General features: G+C 42.0%; 2 protein-coding genes across 3 annotated transcripts; one reads left to right on the forward strand and one right to left on the reverse strand.

Moving 5' to 3' along the window:
- The first annotated feature begins 278 nt into the window (after positions 1 to 278).
- On the forward strand, positions 279 to 3,819 carry LOC133798617 (G-box-binding factor 1-like). Of its 2 annotated transcripts, none has more exons than XM_062237018.1 (9): positions 279 to 388; positions 901 to 982; positions 1,211 to 1,362; positions 1,460 to 1,511; positions 1,821 to 1,854; positions 1,940 to 2,082; positions 2,165 to 2,242; positions 3,267 to 3,392; positions 3,495 to 3,819. In XM_062237018.1, the coding sequence occupies exons 2-9, from the start codon at positions 917 to 919 to the stop codon at positions 3,648 to 3,650; spliced, it is 807 nt and encodes a 268-aa protein (XP_062093002.1). In that variant the 5' UTR covers positions 279 to 388; positions 901 to 916; the 3' UTR covers positions 3,651 to 3,819. The 2 variants fall into 2 exon arrangements, with proteins under 2 accessions (XP_062093002.1, XP_062093009.1); XM_062237025.1 differs by lacking the exon at positions 279 to 388 and adding an exon at positions 415 to 811.
- A 257-nt stretch (positions 3,820 to 4,076) lies between these two features.
- LOC133798607 (arabinosyltransferase RRA3-like) lies at positions 4,077 to 6,704 on the reverse strand. The gene is made up of 2 exons (XM_062237005.1): positions 6,224 to 6,704; positions 4,077 to 5,446 (listed from the first exon to the last, which is right to left on the reverse strand). Exons 1-2 carry the CDS (start codon positions 6,416 to 6,418, stop codon positions 4,328 to 4,330), a joined length of 1,314 nt encoding a protein of 437 aa, XP_062092989.1. The 5' UTR covers positions 6,419 to 6,704; the 3' UTR covers positions 4,077 to 4,327.
- Between the last annotated feature and the right edge of the window lie 11,637 nt (positions 6,705 to 18,341).

The raw sequence follows: 18,341 nt of genomic DNA on the forward strand, positions 1-18,341 counted from the left end.
ACTATTTGTTGTGGGGTTGGTATCTAGTTAAAACTGTATTATTGCAATTATGAAATTTTAAAATTGTATTTTTGATAACTAAGTCAGTAAAATTGAAGAAAAAAAATCACACGTAGTAAAAATGTAAAATAAACATAAAAAAAATGTATAAAATAAAACTAAAAAAGAGAGAAAAAAAGATAGATATTCATTTTTTAAAAGAAAAAAGTAAAAAGTTAAGAAGAATCATATAAAACAAATCACATTCAACCTCTTCTAGGCTTATATATATAGTAGTGGTGATATGCCTTTGACGTCAGTTCAACCAAACCTAATTCTATTTGGACTAACCACTCCTTACCGCTACTGTACAGCCGACCTTTGACTTCTTTTGGCGCCACAAACACAGGTCTCTCTCTCTCCTCTACTTTTTTCTCCTAGTCATGGCGAAAACTCTTTTTTAGTTTGTTCCTTGAAATATATATTATATATATTTGTACTCATTAATTGTATAATCCCAATATTAACACAGATTTTTCTTTTTTCACTTCCTTTTGATGAGTATTCCCCCAAATAGTTTAGTGATATTCTTCCGGTGTATGGGCGATTGTTTGGTGCTATTTGTGGATTTCTTTTCTCGCAAGTCTGGAATCTACGGGTTTAGATATTGTGTTTACTGGGGGTTGTATGAAATAGAATTTAAAATATTGTTGGGCTACTGAAGTCCCCTCTTTTACTTCTGCTGCTACTTTTTCTTCAAAAATAAACAAAAAAAAAAGAAAAAGAAAAGGAAAGAAAGAAAGAAAGAAATTGGATACGAGTAATTGGATAGGTTATTTATATTTATTATGGTAAACATCCATTGATTTTGTTGCATTATATAATAATGACAATTTAATTTTGAATAATTTTTTTTTTCAGTTAGTTGGAGCATACAATGAAGATTGATTATCCAGAACGATGTCACCACAAAGAGTTTGAAGAATATTTTAATGTTGGTCTGGTAATACAACTTATTGGCTACAAATCTTTGATCCTTTTTAAATCTTCATATGGAAACTAGGTGTTAATCTCATTGCTCCAATAATAAAAGGTTATCAAGTAATTATTTGAGACTATTTTGAACTAATCAAGTAAAAAAATATATATTTATATTATTCTCATTGAGTGATGTCATTCCATGTAGATTGATGCGTACATATTTTATTTTAACTTTTTTATTAATGGGCAGCAAACTTTTATGGACAATGCTGCGAAAAAGGAAGAGCAAATTTTCGAAGAAGAGAAGATAGTATTGGCCAAAACATTCGAGGAAAACGCAGTGAGTTTGGCTGTTTATGGAGATAATGGATTGAGAAAAGAAGGTGGTGTTGCTTCACCAAGGTATTTGTTTATTATATTTTATTTTTCCCTGTATTTATATATATTTGTGCATTCTTTTGTTTATTTTGCTAACCATTAGTGTTAATTTCTTCAACAGTGCTTCCTGGGGAATTGAGGACTCACATACTGAAACTAATAACACAAATCATGTATGTAATTTCAATTATTATTATGTTGGACCAAAACATATTTTCGTTCGTACTCTGCAGGCCAATGCAACCCTCAAATATTTCTATTGGAATTGGCTCTGTATCAATGGAATCTCATCATCCGTATATAATCAATTGGTGTAGTATATTCATATCATAACATATGCAAAGCAGCCAGACTAGGAGTAGAACAAATAGGGAATAAAATTTATTTATGGAATCATATATTTTGTAGTTACAGAAAAAAGAATTCGGTTATACGTGCCGCTTGTTTAATACACCATCTAGCTGACCAAGTCTATTTTACAGAACCTTTATGCTAAAAGGCAGCGACTTTGTGATGGTGAGTTCGGAGTGTCTTATCTAGTTATTTGAAGTTGAACTTGTCCAATTTATGAGCTAAATTTTAGTGCTTGATCCTTGATCAGGTGCTGTGGTACAGAACGGTGATACTTTACACGATCGGAGTGTGACAGTGTTGTCATTACAAGATTCTATGGCCAACATGGTTGAAACCAAGAATCTTGGGTTGATTCCGGGTCAAGATGGAACTCAATCCTTACTTACAAAGGTAACTGAGACTTCACCTGTGTAGCTTTCTATAATTATAATGTCTTCTAATGTCACCGGACGACATCATTTTTCTTTGACAGGAGCAACTTGACGAGAGAAAAGAAAGAAGAAAGCTCTCGAATAGAGAATCAGCTAAAAGATCAAGATTGCGCAAACAGGTAAGTTCAAAGCTCTTTTAAGGTTCAACTTTTGTTTCTATTTCTTGAAATATCTTATATTCATTTTGTTTCATAATTTTATTCCAATGTTGTATTTATTTAAAAAAAATGATGCGAGAGAGGCAAATATGAGATTTATTATTTGTATATAAATATAAATGAGGAGATTTGTTATTTCATAAATCTAAGTAGACTCACTCTTGTACTTTTTTGTCAATCTACTTGATAGATGGACATTATTCAAATAGTTTAAATAATTGATCAAATTTGTCAAATAATTAGATAGGATGGTCTAAAAGAGCATAAGAAAGAAAATAGGCTCATCACTTCTCTTTAAGGGGCATATTGGGAACAAGGAATTTAAATATAGGGGATTTCAATTCCGATAATTTCTAGCAAGATTTTCAGATTCTTCTCACAATCTTTCACCTTACAATTTTTTCCTTTTTACCATCAAATATGTAACTGTTGTATACTTCATAGTAGTTTTTCTGCTTTTCCTCTTAGTACCTAAATTATTACACATTGCTATAGTGTAACATGATTAATATCACTCCATCTGATGTCAACTGGTTACAATTTCATACTCACCAATATTAAAGCCAATATGGTTACAGTTTCCTACTCTCAGGTCTACCTCCAAATTTAGTTGTTTTTATTAGTTAGCATTTGTTTATCAGTTCGTTACTGTTTTGATTGTTACTGTGCTATCTTCAATTTCATTTCCAATTGCTCGCACCTATATTTCTTTTTATATTTTATTTTTTTAGAAAATTAAAATAAATGTTATTTTAAAATTTCAGCTCCTCATTTGTAGAGCCACACTGATTACGCCAATTTATTCCCCTAATATAGTGACAATTAATTACCATATCGGTCATTTCAGTCATTTTTGAAGTTGTTATATATACATGAATATTATTTTGTTAACTTTTGATATTTTTGCTCATAAATTGATAACTTTTGATTTTATATTATTGGTTCTATTCACATTTTATCATTATATGTCTTCTTGTCTTGCCAGCAAGAAAATAAGATGCTGCAAGAACGTGCCATGAAGCTGCAACACGAGGTATCCGAGCTCAGGGATGGCGTAGTTTTGATTGCTGAGAAGTGTCACCAACTAACCGAAGAAAACATATCCTTACTGGTTTAACTTCACTTCCTGTTACTTATCTCGTTGTTTTGTGATCTCTGCTTCATGTTTTTGCTTTTGTTTTGGGAAGAAGCTAAAATCTCCGAGTTTGAACAGGATGATTTAGAGAAGGCGTCTTGTCCAAATGATGCAATTTCTGAATTAAAAGCAAGGTTCCATGCCTTAGTAAATCACAGAAAAAGAAGTTCAAGCAGTGATTCTGACTCAACGGATGATGATCAGATTAGGGAATCAACAAGTCACTCTGACTGAAATGTTCAAGTCCAATAGAGGATCCATGATAACACCACTTTCAAATAGCTTTAACTTATTCATTTGTAATCTTTTTGGGTTATATTCTTTTAGCAAGATTCCTCTTTTGCATACTCTCGATTTTTTAGAAATGATATTACAATAATGAGCTTTAGCATCATTTGATACCGGTTTAGCTGTCTGTTTCTGATCTTTTAAACAAATATTTCTTATAACTACGAGTCTTTACCTTGAATAACAACTTTATGAGGGATAGAGTAGCTGGGGGACAAAGTAATACGAAGATCGATGTTTAATGGTTCTTAAGTGCGAACCACAGTGCCAAATTTCCAAATTTTTAAGCTTATGCGCGAGAATTATACCGTAAAACACAGTAAAGAAAACATAAAACAAAGTTTTACAGCTTGCGCCAATACAAGTGAGAGGTATAGGAAAAGGATGAAATGAATCATATCATTTCCCACGTTAACATGTAAAAGATTAGTAGAAATAACAAAATCACCAAGCATTTTGTGTTGGAGTAAAATAATCCAGCATTCATAAAGGACAAAATTAGTTCATCAGATCACGTAACCTACATGTATGCCTTGAAATGTTTTTACTTTACGTTTCTTTTGAGTAATCCAAAAAGCATCTAAAATGCCAAGAAAATTTGTGAGCAGAACAAACAAGAAGGCTTACCAAGCTGAACCAACCGGAAAGGCTTTCAGTGCATCCTGGTTCCCATTAACATAGAAATCCACAACTGCTTTCATTCTTGGAAACTTATCAGGGTGATAATTCACATGCACGATTACTGGCTTAAGCTTGCTCAGTTTAGCATCATCTCTCACATATTTGAAGAGCACCTTGCTATTCATGAATAGGTAGAAATCCATGGTTCTCCTGGAAGCATGAAGCCCTTCATAACCAGGATGTGAAGGGAAAAACAGCTCCTCGTTGAATACTGCCTGGTCCCAAGAGTTTGGTTCCCTCGAAAGCCGTCCAGCTACACGATCCAAAAGTTCGATTGCAGGAATTGTTGGTCGAATGTAGAAAAAACCAGAGTTGTAAACCCACATCCGCATTGTATGAGCATATCGAGCCCACCCCATTGCAGGCTCGTCAAAGACATCGTCAAACCCATAAGCAGTCATGTTATCATGACCATCAGTCATGGACTCTACATCTGAATCACGATAAAGGTGTTCAAATGGGTTCTGCAAGTAAACAATATCAACATCTGACAAAAGAACACTATATCCTAGCTGCAAAAACTCTCTCAAAATGCGAAATTTCAATGCGGATACAGCATGGTTTCCTCCTGTCCTCGCCACTGAATCAATGCCATCATCAGGATCTCTCTTATAAACAGGAACATTCTCGGATTCACAGAACTTAGCAATCTCTTCATCCAATGCAACAACCAGATAATTGGGTATTCCCACTTTCTTAATATTGGCAAACCAAACCGCCAACATCTCCTTCACATTTGTGTTTGCAAGTGCAACAATAAGCTCTCTTTTAACTGCAACCTTTTCCAAGATCTTTGCTAATCTTGGGTTCACAGATTCATCAGGAACAACAGTTGGGTTGGTTCTTAATCCTTTAACAGTACCAAAAGGCCCAGATTTCTGCTGATGACCAGACATTTGCACCTGCTTCTGAACTTGATCCTTCCCTTGGTCAGCCAAACGAAGCTTTTCAGTCAATTCTCTAACCTGCTTTTTCAACTCATTGTTTTTATCAGATGCTAACATGTACTCTGTCTTCAACATGTTGATCCTATCAGATGATTCGCATTTGGTCGAACTAACCTATAGTACAAATCACAAGAAATAAGTATTATGTTTATGTAAATCTTTTCAGTATCTTAAATCTAAAAATTATTTACTACAGGATTTTTTTTACCCCTACAATATTTAGGGGCCAGAAAACTATAGCAAGGCTATGTAAGTGCCCAGAAGGGACTTAACGTCAGACCTTGTGGAGACTGACCATTTGAGCTACCTCTTAGATATTCTCTATAAGCCATTAGAATGCATAACCATTGCAATGGCAAGTTACCACAACCGCAAATAATGCAAATTTGCAAGAAATAAAGAAGATCTTCATCTCATAACACAAACTCACCTTTGCCTAAGTGGGATTTGAAGTGCTTAATGTTTCAATGTTTGCATCATGTAGAACTTTGTTTCATCTCTAACGCATTTGAAATAAATAAATAAATGCACACTCAAGAAAGATGACACCATATGCTACATTGTTATTAGACATCCTATAATAATATTTAAGAAAAATCATATCTGTTTTCAAACAAGAGCCATGGACAAATGTCACAGATAATCGGCTGAGTTTGATCCAAAACTAAATTTTAGATTCGGAGTCAATGCACCAAAACTAAAAGTCTAACACCCTCAATTTTGCATCAAATTTGTGTATATGTATACATTTTAATAAAGAACCAGAAATGATATTAAAGAATTGTGAAGTGCCTAAATTCATCATAGTACCCCGAACATAATTAAAAAAAATAACAAAAAATAAATAAAAAAAAAGAAGGAAAAAAAGCTGATGTTGGAGAAGATTGGAACCTGGGTATTAGAATTGGCGAGGCGGCGATTGAAAGCGGGATTGGAATTGGAGTAGGTAATGAAGAGGTCATTGGGGAAAAAGAATGCGAAAAGGCAGCCGAAAAGGACTCCGATGGCTATGGCGATTGTGATCTTTGATTTGCAGAGAGAATGGGAACTGTCCCTCATTAAGGGTCCATCTCTACGACCTGCCATGGTTCTTATTCTTCACTCCTTTCCTTTGCTTCTCATTCAATGCAGACCCAGAAAAACGCAGTCTGTATATAGGTGTAGATATATTGCAATTAAAGCATTGGGATTTAGGCAGAGGAGGTAAAAATGGAGAATTATTAAAGTTATTTAGGGATGTATTGGATGTGTAATATGTATGAGTATATGTATATGATCGGGGCAATGATTCTTTGCTTCTGCGAGGAGAGTTTGGTATAATATTTCAAACTAATAGATGGAAAGTTGGCCGATTCAGAGTTGAATGGAGCAAGTTGGTAATAGAAAAAGGGTGTAATCGTACCATTTCCAATTTCTACTAACAGGACAAAAATAATACAATAAAATATTTTCAAATGATTTATGAAAAATATTTATTATTATAACAATGGATAATTCTTATGGCCCTACGGTGGTGCACTTGAAAAAATTATAGCAAAAATATTTTTGATCATAATATATATTACAGTTATAGTAGACATCTAACCAATTTTTTGGAAATTTGAAATAATTTATGGTGCAAAAATCAGAGTTCAAAGAATCAATTACGCGCGTGACTAATTTTTTTTTATATAAGTGCAAAACAGATTGGATGAACTCTGATTTGTGCACTGTAATTATTCAGAATTTTCCTGAAAATTGGTGGGATGTCTACTATAACTACAATATACAATGTCATAAAAAAATAAGTAGGTTATAATTTTTCCAAATACCAGAAATAGAAAATGATCGTACGATAGCGACATTTTCTATGCCCCTACTGTAGAATTATCCTCTAACAATATCAACATAGCTAATAATTAGAAAATAGGATTTTTCCACCAACAACAATGGCTTTTCTAGAGTTGTCTCTCCAATTTTTTTGGATTGCAAAATTCCCTTATGAATAATAGCAACTATTGAAAATTTATCTCTTCTATTGCATTTGATTCATTTCTTAAACAGTTTGATGATGTAACACTAGTGTGGGGCTAATATGGCATGATTTGAGGTCTAGGTGTGGATGCCAAAAATCCGTCAAGGAAAAAAGGGTCTGGTCCCTTGTTAAAATAAATGGCTAAGGGTCGCTTAGTGTAGATGGCAAAAATCCGTGCTTACAAATCCCCCACCACATGTCTCTCACAATATAAAATTGACATGGAAACAAAAAAATGTGGTTTCGCGCAAAGGGTCTTGTGGGGGCGCACTCGCAAAGCTTGTGTCTCGCACCAACAGAAGCACCTCGGGTGCGCCTTGTGCCCATGCCTTGCGTCTACAACTTGCGCCCAGGAGGGACGCACCTCACGAAGCACACACTTCATGCCTGTGCCTTGCGCCTCGTGCTCTTACTTCGCGCCTCGCGCTCGTGCCCAAGAGGGGTGCGCCTCGCGAAGCTCGCACTTCATGCTCGTGCCTTGTGCCTACGTCTTGCGCGCTTGCCTCGGGCCTACGTCTCGCGCCCAAGAGGGGTGCGCCTTGTGAAGCACACGTCTCGCTCTCGTGCCTTGCGCCCAAGAGGGGCGCGCCTTGGATGGCCTCGCGCCTGAGCACCCTGCAAGACCTCTCACATCTAGCCCCTATAATCCAACCTGGAAGGTCATTGTTTCACAAGCCTTTTTGAAACATGCGCCTCGCTAACGACGCCCTGCCGTATGTTCTTAGGTAGGTGTCACCAACTCCCCCCCCCCCCCCCCCCCCCCCCCCATTACGTGCCACACTCAAGGCCAGAAGTTGGCAAAGATGCTTGAGGCATAAGCATGGCTAGGGAAGGTAAGAACGTCTATCAAGTAGGTGATACACGTGTAGGTACGAAAATGTACGTCCCAATCAAGGGGAGTCTGAGTACAAAGACAACATCCACGCCAGACAATTAGTGGTTGTACAAGAATGTTACGTGGTAAAGACTCCCCCATCATGCCTATGAGGTATGTACCCAACCAGTAGTGGAGGTATGACATGGTACCATGGCAGAAGCACTTTTGCAAACCCCTGACACGTACTAAGACCGACCACCACTCCTCTAGCACCACTACCACTTGCTTCATGAGTGCCTGCAGCCTGCTGATACATCCTACTGTCCTTTTGGGACCACCATGTACTCACCTATAAGTAAGACATTCCTTCACCTATGAAAGGGATTGGAAAATTCTTGTAACACCACACTATTCTAAGAGCAGTATACAAGTTTTCTTCCATTGTTCCTCTGCAATTTTTCACTAAGTTTCTACAAGTTCTTCTAAATTTATAAGTTCCTTGTTAAGTCTATGAGTTTTCCGACCTTAATTCGTTGACGAGTTTTCACCGTCAACACTAGGTGAAAAATGCATGCATAGATAGTGGTCTAATGAGAAATTTAAAGAATATGTATATTCATTCTTAGAGTTAATGATTGTATTTTAGCACTAATAAACTCGATTTCAACTAGCTTTAGTTGTTAAATAGATCTTCATACTACAACTATGTTTGTGGCCAAGCCACATCAGCAGATCGTTTAAAAAATGAACGGAAGCAGAAGGGGCACGCTTTCAATGGTTGCTATAGTTCAAAGGGGGTTTCTCTCATGCAAAAAATATTGGGGGACAAGACTCTACAGTTTCCATAATTCAAGGGGAGAAAAACCTATTTTTCCTAAAAAAAACAAGTGTGATGACATGGCACAGAATATCAACAGGTAGCAATGAAGGAATATTAAATGACATCATAGATGTTGGTCAAGTCATGATCAAGCCATGTAGAGTAATTAAGTCACACATGAATATACCAAACATTGTTTAGATGAAACGAAGTCAAAGCTACATGTCCAAAAGATGACCTTAGTCGGCTTGGTGGTATGCTCAAACAAACTGGTCAAATGTCTCAACAAAAATGCTTATAATGATTAGCTTAAATAGATATTTACTATTTTGAAATGTATTATTTATTAATTATTTAATTATTGCGTGACTATCAAGCTTTGTAAGGCCCATAGCCTATTTTGTAAGTTCCCTAAGCCTATAAACATAAGGCTTAATGCATCATTATTTTTATGCTTGTTGACCACCGATTTGGTGAACGACACTGAATCAAGTATATGATAATAATAAATGATAAATGTTGTACCCCAAAAAATACAAGCTAAATTACTCAGCATGAGGTACAACTGGCAGACAAGCGCATGAAGAAAATATACACATAAAGTATTTTGTTAACTCTAGAGTAAGTAGCTCGAGCTTACTTGACATCCTGTGACAACTCGAATTTCTAGATCTCCTCTTACGCCAACAACTTAGTTTGAGGTACATAACGTCTGGATCACCCTCATGAAACTTCGAACATGACTCGTATCAATTCACATTGGTCTTACAACATCCAGCTCGAGGAGTGTGTTCAGCTCGCGGAAGCCTGACTATGACGCACAATGAAGGATCCCAAAAGACTCGGAGATTCCTTATATGCCTAATAAATGCCCAGATTTTATTATGTATTTATTACTCGGTATAACAGATACAAAACTAATAGGAAATCATGTATTTATGTATATGGGAAGTTACCCAAATTTGTCAGTTTCCATATTAATGTACGGTTACCCAATACTGTCCACCATTTTTTCCCTATAAATATAAAGGGAATGAACTATAAAAAGGATCAACTTTTTTTATGCAAAAACTCAGCTGAAATTGTCATAAAAAATTTCATCAAGAGTCCAAATCAGATCAATAAGAGTGACTCGTGGACTAGGTAGATTTTAACCTTGTAAAATTGCGTGGGTGCTTTGTGTTCTTGTTTTTTGTTATTTCTTATACATTTGATTTACAAAAAGCTTAATCTCTCTGCCTCAGATTTCTAAATCCTTTGTTGACAAAAAACTACGCCAACAGATTGGTGCTTTCATTGAGAGAAGATTAAGCTTGAAATTTTGCAAGATATCTAACCCAAAAATCATCATGGTGGTCACTCGTTCCTTGTGTGACAATGAAACAGAGCAACTTGATGACAAGGGAGGTCACCGTATAGCCATCCCCACTGGAGAAGATACATCCACGCAACATCGCCATGGAAAACAACATGTGGACCAGGAAGATGCTGGAAGGTCGACCTCACGCCAACCGAATCCCAATCCTGGGTACCTGACCGCCATTGAAAAGGAGAATGCTCAAGTGAGGAGCCACTTTTCCTAGGCTAACAAGCGAATAGATGAGATCATGGCTCGACTACCTCCTCCTACAACCGACGAGAATGTCGGAAGGAGACAATGTGGGTCCCACAGATCTCGGTCCCACCGAAATAATCGACCTAATATAAATCATTCCTTTAGAACAGCAACACCAATATATGTGCCTTCAGAACAGACTCCTAAGAACAACCCTCCTACTAATAACCATAGGAATGGACAAACAACTCATACTCACAGAAATCAAACTAGTCATGCAGGGTGAGCTGAGACCACATTGAGAAGGGTGGAGGTCCCTGTGAATCCACCAGCGCATCAGCTAGCTGCTCAGGTATCACGTAATAACTCCGTGTTGCCGCCAAGTTGGGAAATTGGAGTAGACAATTGGTGTGCCAATCTGGTCCGTCCAGATTGGACACAGATTGCCTCACCAATAAGGCATCCTCTCTCTCCTATTCGTCATCAAACACCACCACACCCACTAAGGGATGCTCTAGGGTGCGGAATTGAAAGGAGACATTCTATACCTGCAGAAGACACATATGCCCTGCGATCTTGGGCTAATAATCCAATCCTCGATCTCAACCACGAGTAATAAGCTTTGTGGATGGTAGTTATTGGGCGGAGAGCCATCATGGGGGCAGGACCAGGAATGCCTGTAGCCCGAATTCCCACAGGCATGAAAGTGATCTGAGAAATCAGTTGAGCTCAGCTCAAAGCTTATGCTCAAATCCACCGTTCGACCTGCGTGATCATCTAAAGATGTAGAGAGCATAGTCAACTCATTATGGCGATCTGAGCTATACCCAGAACGAGGGAGATTCGTCTATCGTGCGTGAAAATGGGAACGTCCCGCCTAACCAAGCTCAAGCTTGGAGGGACAATAACCCATCGAACACGCACAATAGGATGGGAGCTGGTAATTAGCTCCCAAATAACCTAGAGACAAAGGATCCAACCCTTGAATGACTGGATCTAATGGAGGAGCAAATGAAGAGGCTCTTGTTTGGAAAAAACATAGATGATTTCGATTTCGATGAGGAGCTCGAGCCTTTTGCTCCTCATATTGCAGCAACTTTGTATCCCATTGGTTTCAGGATACCAACTATGCCCGCATATAACAGAGCCGCTGATCCGTCCAACCACATTGAGACCTTCAACACTCTGTTGATGGCCCACAGCGTGAGCCTCGACCTGCGATGTGTTCTATTCCTAGCTACATTAATCGGACCAGCCAAGCTGTGGTTCAAAAGTATAAAAAACACTCAATCACCTCCTGGAAAAAGCTGTCCTCTGAGTTCAAGAGACAGTTCCGAGCAACCAAAGAGGTTCAAGTGGAGGCTGACTCACTGGCCAACATTAAGCAACAACCCGGTGAGTCCCTAAAGGCATACCTCAACCGGTTTATTAATGTAGCAGCCTGAGCTAGAGATGCTGATGATAGTGCCAAGCTCATGGCCATGAGAATAAGAATCACTGTAGGAGGAGATTTATGGAAGGAGCTCCAAAGGAAAGGAGTGAAAAGTATAGATGAATTCTTGTCTCTAGCTCAAGAGTGGTAAACCTAGAAGAGGCAGAATCTGCTATCGCAGAAACCAGCCGAACCCTCATTTAGCCTGCTGGACTGGCAGCGGATGCTGCAGCTACGACTCATCCCACTACCCAAAATAACCAGGCGGGGAGTAATAAAGAAAAAGGGAATGGTGAGGGCGACTAGAACGGGTCCAAGGAAGATAAGCATAGGGATAAATATACTTCCATCTACACCGCTTATTCTGATTTAACAGATACGCAAGAACGTATTTATTTAGCTAATTCTACTCACTTTCCATGGAAGAAGCCCGAGCCCAGGAAACATCAATGGGTGAAGAAAGATCCAGCTAAGTTCTGCCGGTATCACAATGACATCGACCATAACATTGACGATTGCTGTCAATTGAAAGATGAGATCGAGACTCTCATTCGGGTTGGACCGTTAGCCTAATATGCTCGGAATAGGGAATCTCCTAATCAACAAACGGGGCAGAACCCTTAACCTGCTTCGGATAACAAGGTCAATCCATCACAATTACCTCAGAGAAATCAGATCATCCATCCCCCTGTTGAAGGAAAGGACATAGCCACCATTGCAAGCAGACCTCATCTGGCAGGAACGAGCAATAGGGCCCAGAAGAGATATACTCAGGAGTTAAAAACACATGATGACACCAAGTTCATCCAAGAGCAAAGGTTATCTAAACAACAACAATTGGATAAACAACCAATCATTTTTACAGAAGAAGACGTTAGCCATGTCCAATTCTCTCATAATGATCCGCTGGTGATAACTATTCAACTTGCTAATCAGAGGGTGCATCCAATACTAATTGACAATGGAAGCTCCATGAATGTGCTATTCAGGTCCACCCTTGAAAAGATGGGGCTATCTGTAGCCGATCTCAAGGCGACCTCTATGACCCACTATGAATTTTCAGGAGAGAGGATGGCAGCCATAGGAACAATCTAGCTTGTAGTAACATTGGGTGAGGATATACGAGTTATATCCAAGATGCTCGAGTTTGTAGTAATTGATTGTCTGACCGCCTACAATGCAATATTGGGGATACATGTGCTGATGACGTTTGAAGATATAACTTCAGTTCACCATTTGGCATTGAAATTCCACTTGTCCTCATGGATATGCACCGTGAGGTAGAATAACTCGCTGCCAGGGAAAGCTATAGCATTGCCATGAAGGGAAAATCATAACCCGGGAAACAAGCCATGGTAATAACCAAGGAGAATGTGGAGCCTAAGGCTGATTAGCGAATTGAGCTACGCCTAATCCTGACTACCTCGTGGACATCCCCAAAACCGGAGCTGCCATAAAAGGTCCTACCTCCTTAGCTCGAGGTAACCTAAGGGTTCGCCAAGATGTACTTAAGTACTTTTCTTGGACTCTGAAGACCACAGGTCGAGTTAAGTATCCAGCTCGCGGTACGAGCTAGAGTTGGAGGCTATGACCCCTTATAAAGTCAACCACGCAAGGTAAACGTGCATATATCAGACATCACGTGTCTGATATATCCCTGACTTCTCGAACACGCAGCATGAATGTGCGTATTCAGACACCCACGACTGGGTTGGGCCGTGCGGCCCATTATCCCCTTACCTATTGATTTGACCACACTTATGTGTCAGGTTTAGGAATTAATCATGAATGTCACAGAGTTGACACGATAGGTAAGAAGGTCACAGGATGACCTTCTCACCAACTCCCAGGTGCCTTCTCCTATAAATATGGAGACCCTGGGAGTTAATAGAGGTTAGATTCTTTATTGTAAGAAATACCCTGTAATCAAATATCCAGTATACAGCAATAATACTGACTAGTGGAGTAGAAGGATTTTAACCTTTGAACCACTCAAAAACGTATTTTGTGTCACCAACTCATTTCTAAGATCATTAATCTGTTTCGGTTCAAGATAAGCACTAATCCCTTTCTCTTTTTTTCTTAATTTCCTGTTGGCGAAGAACCGCATCAACAGTTTGGTGCTTTCATTGAGAGAAAGTTCGATTAGTGCTGTGGCAAACATCCAACTATGGTGACTACTCGATCCAGGCACGGTAACGAGGCAGAACAACATGATGGGCAGGAGGCTCATCATACTGCCACCCTTGGTGAACAAGTTCCTAAAGCCCAGCAGCAGCCAGGAAAGCAGCCGGCGGGCCAAGATGACACCGGAAGTTCGGCACCCCGGCCACCTAATCCAAACCCGTGTTATTACGCTGCGGTGGAGATGGAGAACGCTCAGCTGAGGAGCCAGCTAGCAATAGCTAACCAACAGATCAAGGATGTGCTGGCCCGACTACCCCCTCTCACAACCGACACTAACGTCGGAGAGAGGCAAGGCGAGGCTCCTAAGTCTCGCCGGGGTAACCGGTCCAGGCATAGCCGCTCGGGCAGAGTTCCGACAGCCAACTCTACCCCTTCATCACACCATCGAGAGGCAAACTTCGAAGAAGTGCCTAGAGCCGGACAACAGCAGTACAGCCGGTCGGTCAGGACGTCGACTCCTAGCTCCCAACCATCCTCGAGAGCGCCCAGGGGAGCTCGAGGAAATTCCCGAAGAAGATCCGGGGAGGGCTCGCAGCATCAGCCCGACCCTAACAACCGTCTTGCGCCTCGTCCAGACCGCCAGGCGCGGAACCAGCAGGTTGGCAGGACCGAAAGGCCACCACCGAACTTGATCCGTCCTGATGGAACTAGGATCGCCTCTCCAGTCAGGCATCCTCTGTCTCCAATCAGATATCCATCTCCTCCTCGGCCCGTCCGAGATATCCCAACCTATGGGAGTAGCAGGAGAAACCCGCCATCAGCTGGACCTTCCCAGCGTAGCAAGGAGCCAAGGGAAAGTCCAGATCCTCCGCACCAAAGGCAAGCTCCAAGCCTCTCTAGCAGGACCTATTGGACCGGTAGTCGTCGGAGCGACCTTTCTGGCAAGGACCTGCGTCAGCGCCTAAGTTCGACGCAAAGCCCACATGCCACTCAGGGGGGCGACCTGAGAGACCGCCTTAACTCTCACAGAGGGGAGCAGGTAGGAGGAGACAACCATGCTCGCTCAGGGGGGGCCCTGTCCGAAGTACGTAACGGAGGGAATGCCCCAGATAACCTATCTCAAGATAGGAGGGGCAATAACCCACCAAATATGTACAATGGATCCGGAGTTGTTGAACAGCCCTGGAATAACCAAGGACATCAGGACCAAACCCTCGAGCGCCTGGCTCAGATGGAGGAGCTGATGAGGAAGCTCCTATCGGAGAAAGAAAAAGATGAATATGATTTTGGGGACGAGATGGAGCTCTTCGCCCCCAGCATAGCAGCAACGGCGTACCCACCAGGTTTCCGTATGTCGCACCTATCCAAGTTCAATGGAGACGGAGATCCGTCAGACCATCTGGGGATGTTCAACACCCTGATGATGGCCCACAACATCGGCCCCGAGCTGAGGTGTCTAATCTTTCCTTCCACCCTGACTGGACCTGCCAGGCAGTGGTTCAAGCAAGGTAAAAAATAGTCAATCAGCTCCTGGAAGACTTTCTCGGTAGATTTCAAAAGGGCATTCCGAGCCTCCCAGGCTGCGCGCGTTCAGGCCGACTCCCTGGCTAACGTGAGGCAGCAGCCCGGCGAAACTCTGAAGGCCTACTTGAGCAGATTTGCGAACGTCGCTGCTCGGGCCAGAGACGCGGATGACAGCTCCAAACTCATGGCCATGAAAACTGGAATCCTCGTCGGAGGGGATCTCTGGAAAGACATACAAAGAAAAGGAGTCAGCTCGGTTAACGAATTCCTTAACAGGGCCCAGGAATGGATCAACTTGGAAGAAGCCGAAGCCGAAGCCGCAGGAACCAGCCAGGTCCCTGATCAGCCCGCTGGAGTGGGGACGGAGGTCGTGGCAGCGACCCAAAATGTCACACAGAACAACCAGCTCGGTGGAGGCAAAAGAAAGGGGAATGGTGAAGGCAGCCAGCACAGCCAAAAGAAGAATAAGTCCGTGGACAAGTTCAAGCCCGTCTTCGCGACTTATGCAGAGCTCACCCAGTCCAGGGAGAATATCTTCCTAGCCAACTCTACTCGAGTCCCCTGGAAGAGGCCGGAGCCATTAAAGCACCACAAGGGGAAGAGAGACACCTCCAAGTTTTGTCGTTTTCATAACGATGTTGGCCACAATACCGACGATTGTAGGCATTTAAAAGATGAGATCGAGACTCTCATCCGAGCCGGCCCCTTGGCTCAATACGCACGGAACAGGGTTCCAGCAAGTCGACCTGCTCCAGAGGTCCCAGCCAGTCAGCCCGAGTCTCGGATAGATCAGGATGTACCTCCTCCCGTGGTAGGAGGAGAGATATCCACCATCTCTGGAGGTCCGCATATGGCCAGCACGAGCAGGGGTGCCCAGAAGAGATACGTGAACGAACTAAAGGCTCATAACGGAGTAGAGTTCGTCCCGGAGCAGCGCCTGCCAAAGCAGCAGCGATTGGAGAGGCAACCAATCATTTTTACAGAGGAAGATGCGGGCCATGTCCAGCTCCCTCACAATGACCCTTTGGTCGTGGCAGTTCAGCTCGCCAATCGGAGAGTGAGGAGGGTGCTGATCGACAATGGAAGCTCTGTGAACCTCCGATTCCGATCCATGTTAGAGAAGATGGGTTTGACCGTCGCCGAGCTGAAGGCGACCTCCATGATGTTGTATGGTTTTTCGGGAGAAGGATTAGCAGCAATAGGGACGATCGAGCTGGTGATCACCCTAGGAGAAGGATCTCGGACAGTCTCCAAACTCCTCGAGCTCGTGGTCATTGACTGCACCACTACGTACAACGCAATTTTGGGACGACCCACGCTCATAGCTTTCGAGGCCGTCACTTCCATCCGCCACCTCGAAATGAAATTCCCTACTTCCACGGGAATATGCACTATCCATGGCGATCAGATCGCTGCCAGGGAATGCTACAACATTTCCACGAAGGGAAAGTCTAAACCCGGGCAGCTGGCAATGGCCATTCAAGGTGGTGAAGAGGAATCCTAGGAACCCTTGCCTGGTCCTGAGATTGAAAAACCTCAAAGCCCCGAAGGGGAAAATATCGTCTTAAGTGAGGATATTGACCCCCGAATAGGCGAAGACAGATCCGAGCTCCAGGCTATTGAGGAGCTCGAGGAAGTGAGCATCGATCCGCAGAACCCTTCTCGGAAGGTCAATCTCAGGAAAAACCTCTGTAGCAAGAGGAAGGCGGAGCTGACTAGGTTTCTGCAGGACAACCTGGGCGTATTTGCATGGTCACACGAGGATATGGTGGGGATTAGCCCGAGTGTCATCATGCACACACTTCATCTGGATAAAAGCATTCCCGCCAAGTCCCAGAAGCAGAGACGTTTAAGAACAACCCAGGCTGAATCCCTAGAAGAAGAAGTAGCCCGGCTCAAGAAATGCGGCTTTATCCGTGAAGCCAAGTTTCCGATCTGGGTCGCCAACCCCGTGCTAGTTCCAAAGCCCAACGGGAAGTGGCGGACCTGCATCGACTTCTCCGACCTGAATAAAGCCTGCCCCAAGGATTGCTTTCCATTGCCAAGAATTGACCAGTTGGTGGACGCCACAGCGGGGCACGAGCTCATGTCCTTTATGGACGCGTACTCAGGCTACAATCAGATCGCCATGAATCCGACGGACCAGGAACACACCAGCTTCATGACCCCGACTAACGTTTATTGTTACAAGGTCATGTCGTTCGGGCTGAAGAACGCCGGAGCTACCTACCAAAGGTTAGTAAATAGAATGTTCGCAGACTAGATCAGAAAAAACATGGAAGTGTACGTTGATGACATGCTAGTCAAGTCAAAGACTGCCAATGACCATGTTTCCAACCTGGAAGAATGTTTTAGGATACTACGGGAGTATGGCATGAGGCTTAATCCACAGAAGTGCACTTTTGGAGTTGCATCAGGGAAGTTCCTGGGCTTCATAGTCAATACCCGAGGAATCGAGGCAAACCCCGACAAGATCAGATCGTTGCTCGAGCTTCCCTCGCCCAGGTCGCGCAAGGATGTCCAAGGCCTGACAGGGAGAGTGGCAGCCCTCAATCGGTTTATTTCGAAATCCATCGATAAATGCTTGCCATTCTACAACCTGCTCCGAGGAAACAAGAAGTTCGAATGGACAGAAGAGTGCGAAAGCGCTTCCTCGACCTGAAGGCACATCTGGCCGAGCCACCCGTATTATCCAAACCAAAGGCAAGAGAGCCTCTTTT

This window comes from Humulus lupulus, chromosome 1 (genome assembly GCF_963169125.1).
Source record: "Humulus lupulus chromosome 1, drHumLupu1.1, whole genome shotgun sequence".
Lineage (NCBI taxonomy): Eukaryota > Viridiplantae > Streptophyta > Magnoliopsida > Rosales > Cannabaceae > Humulus > Humulus lupulus.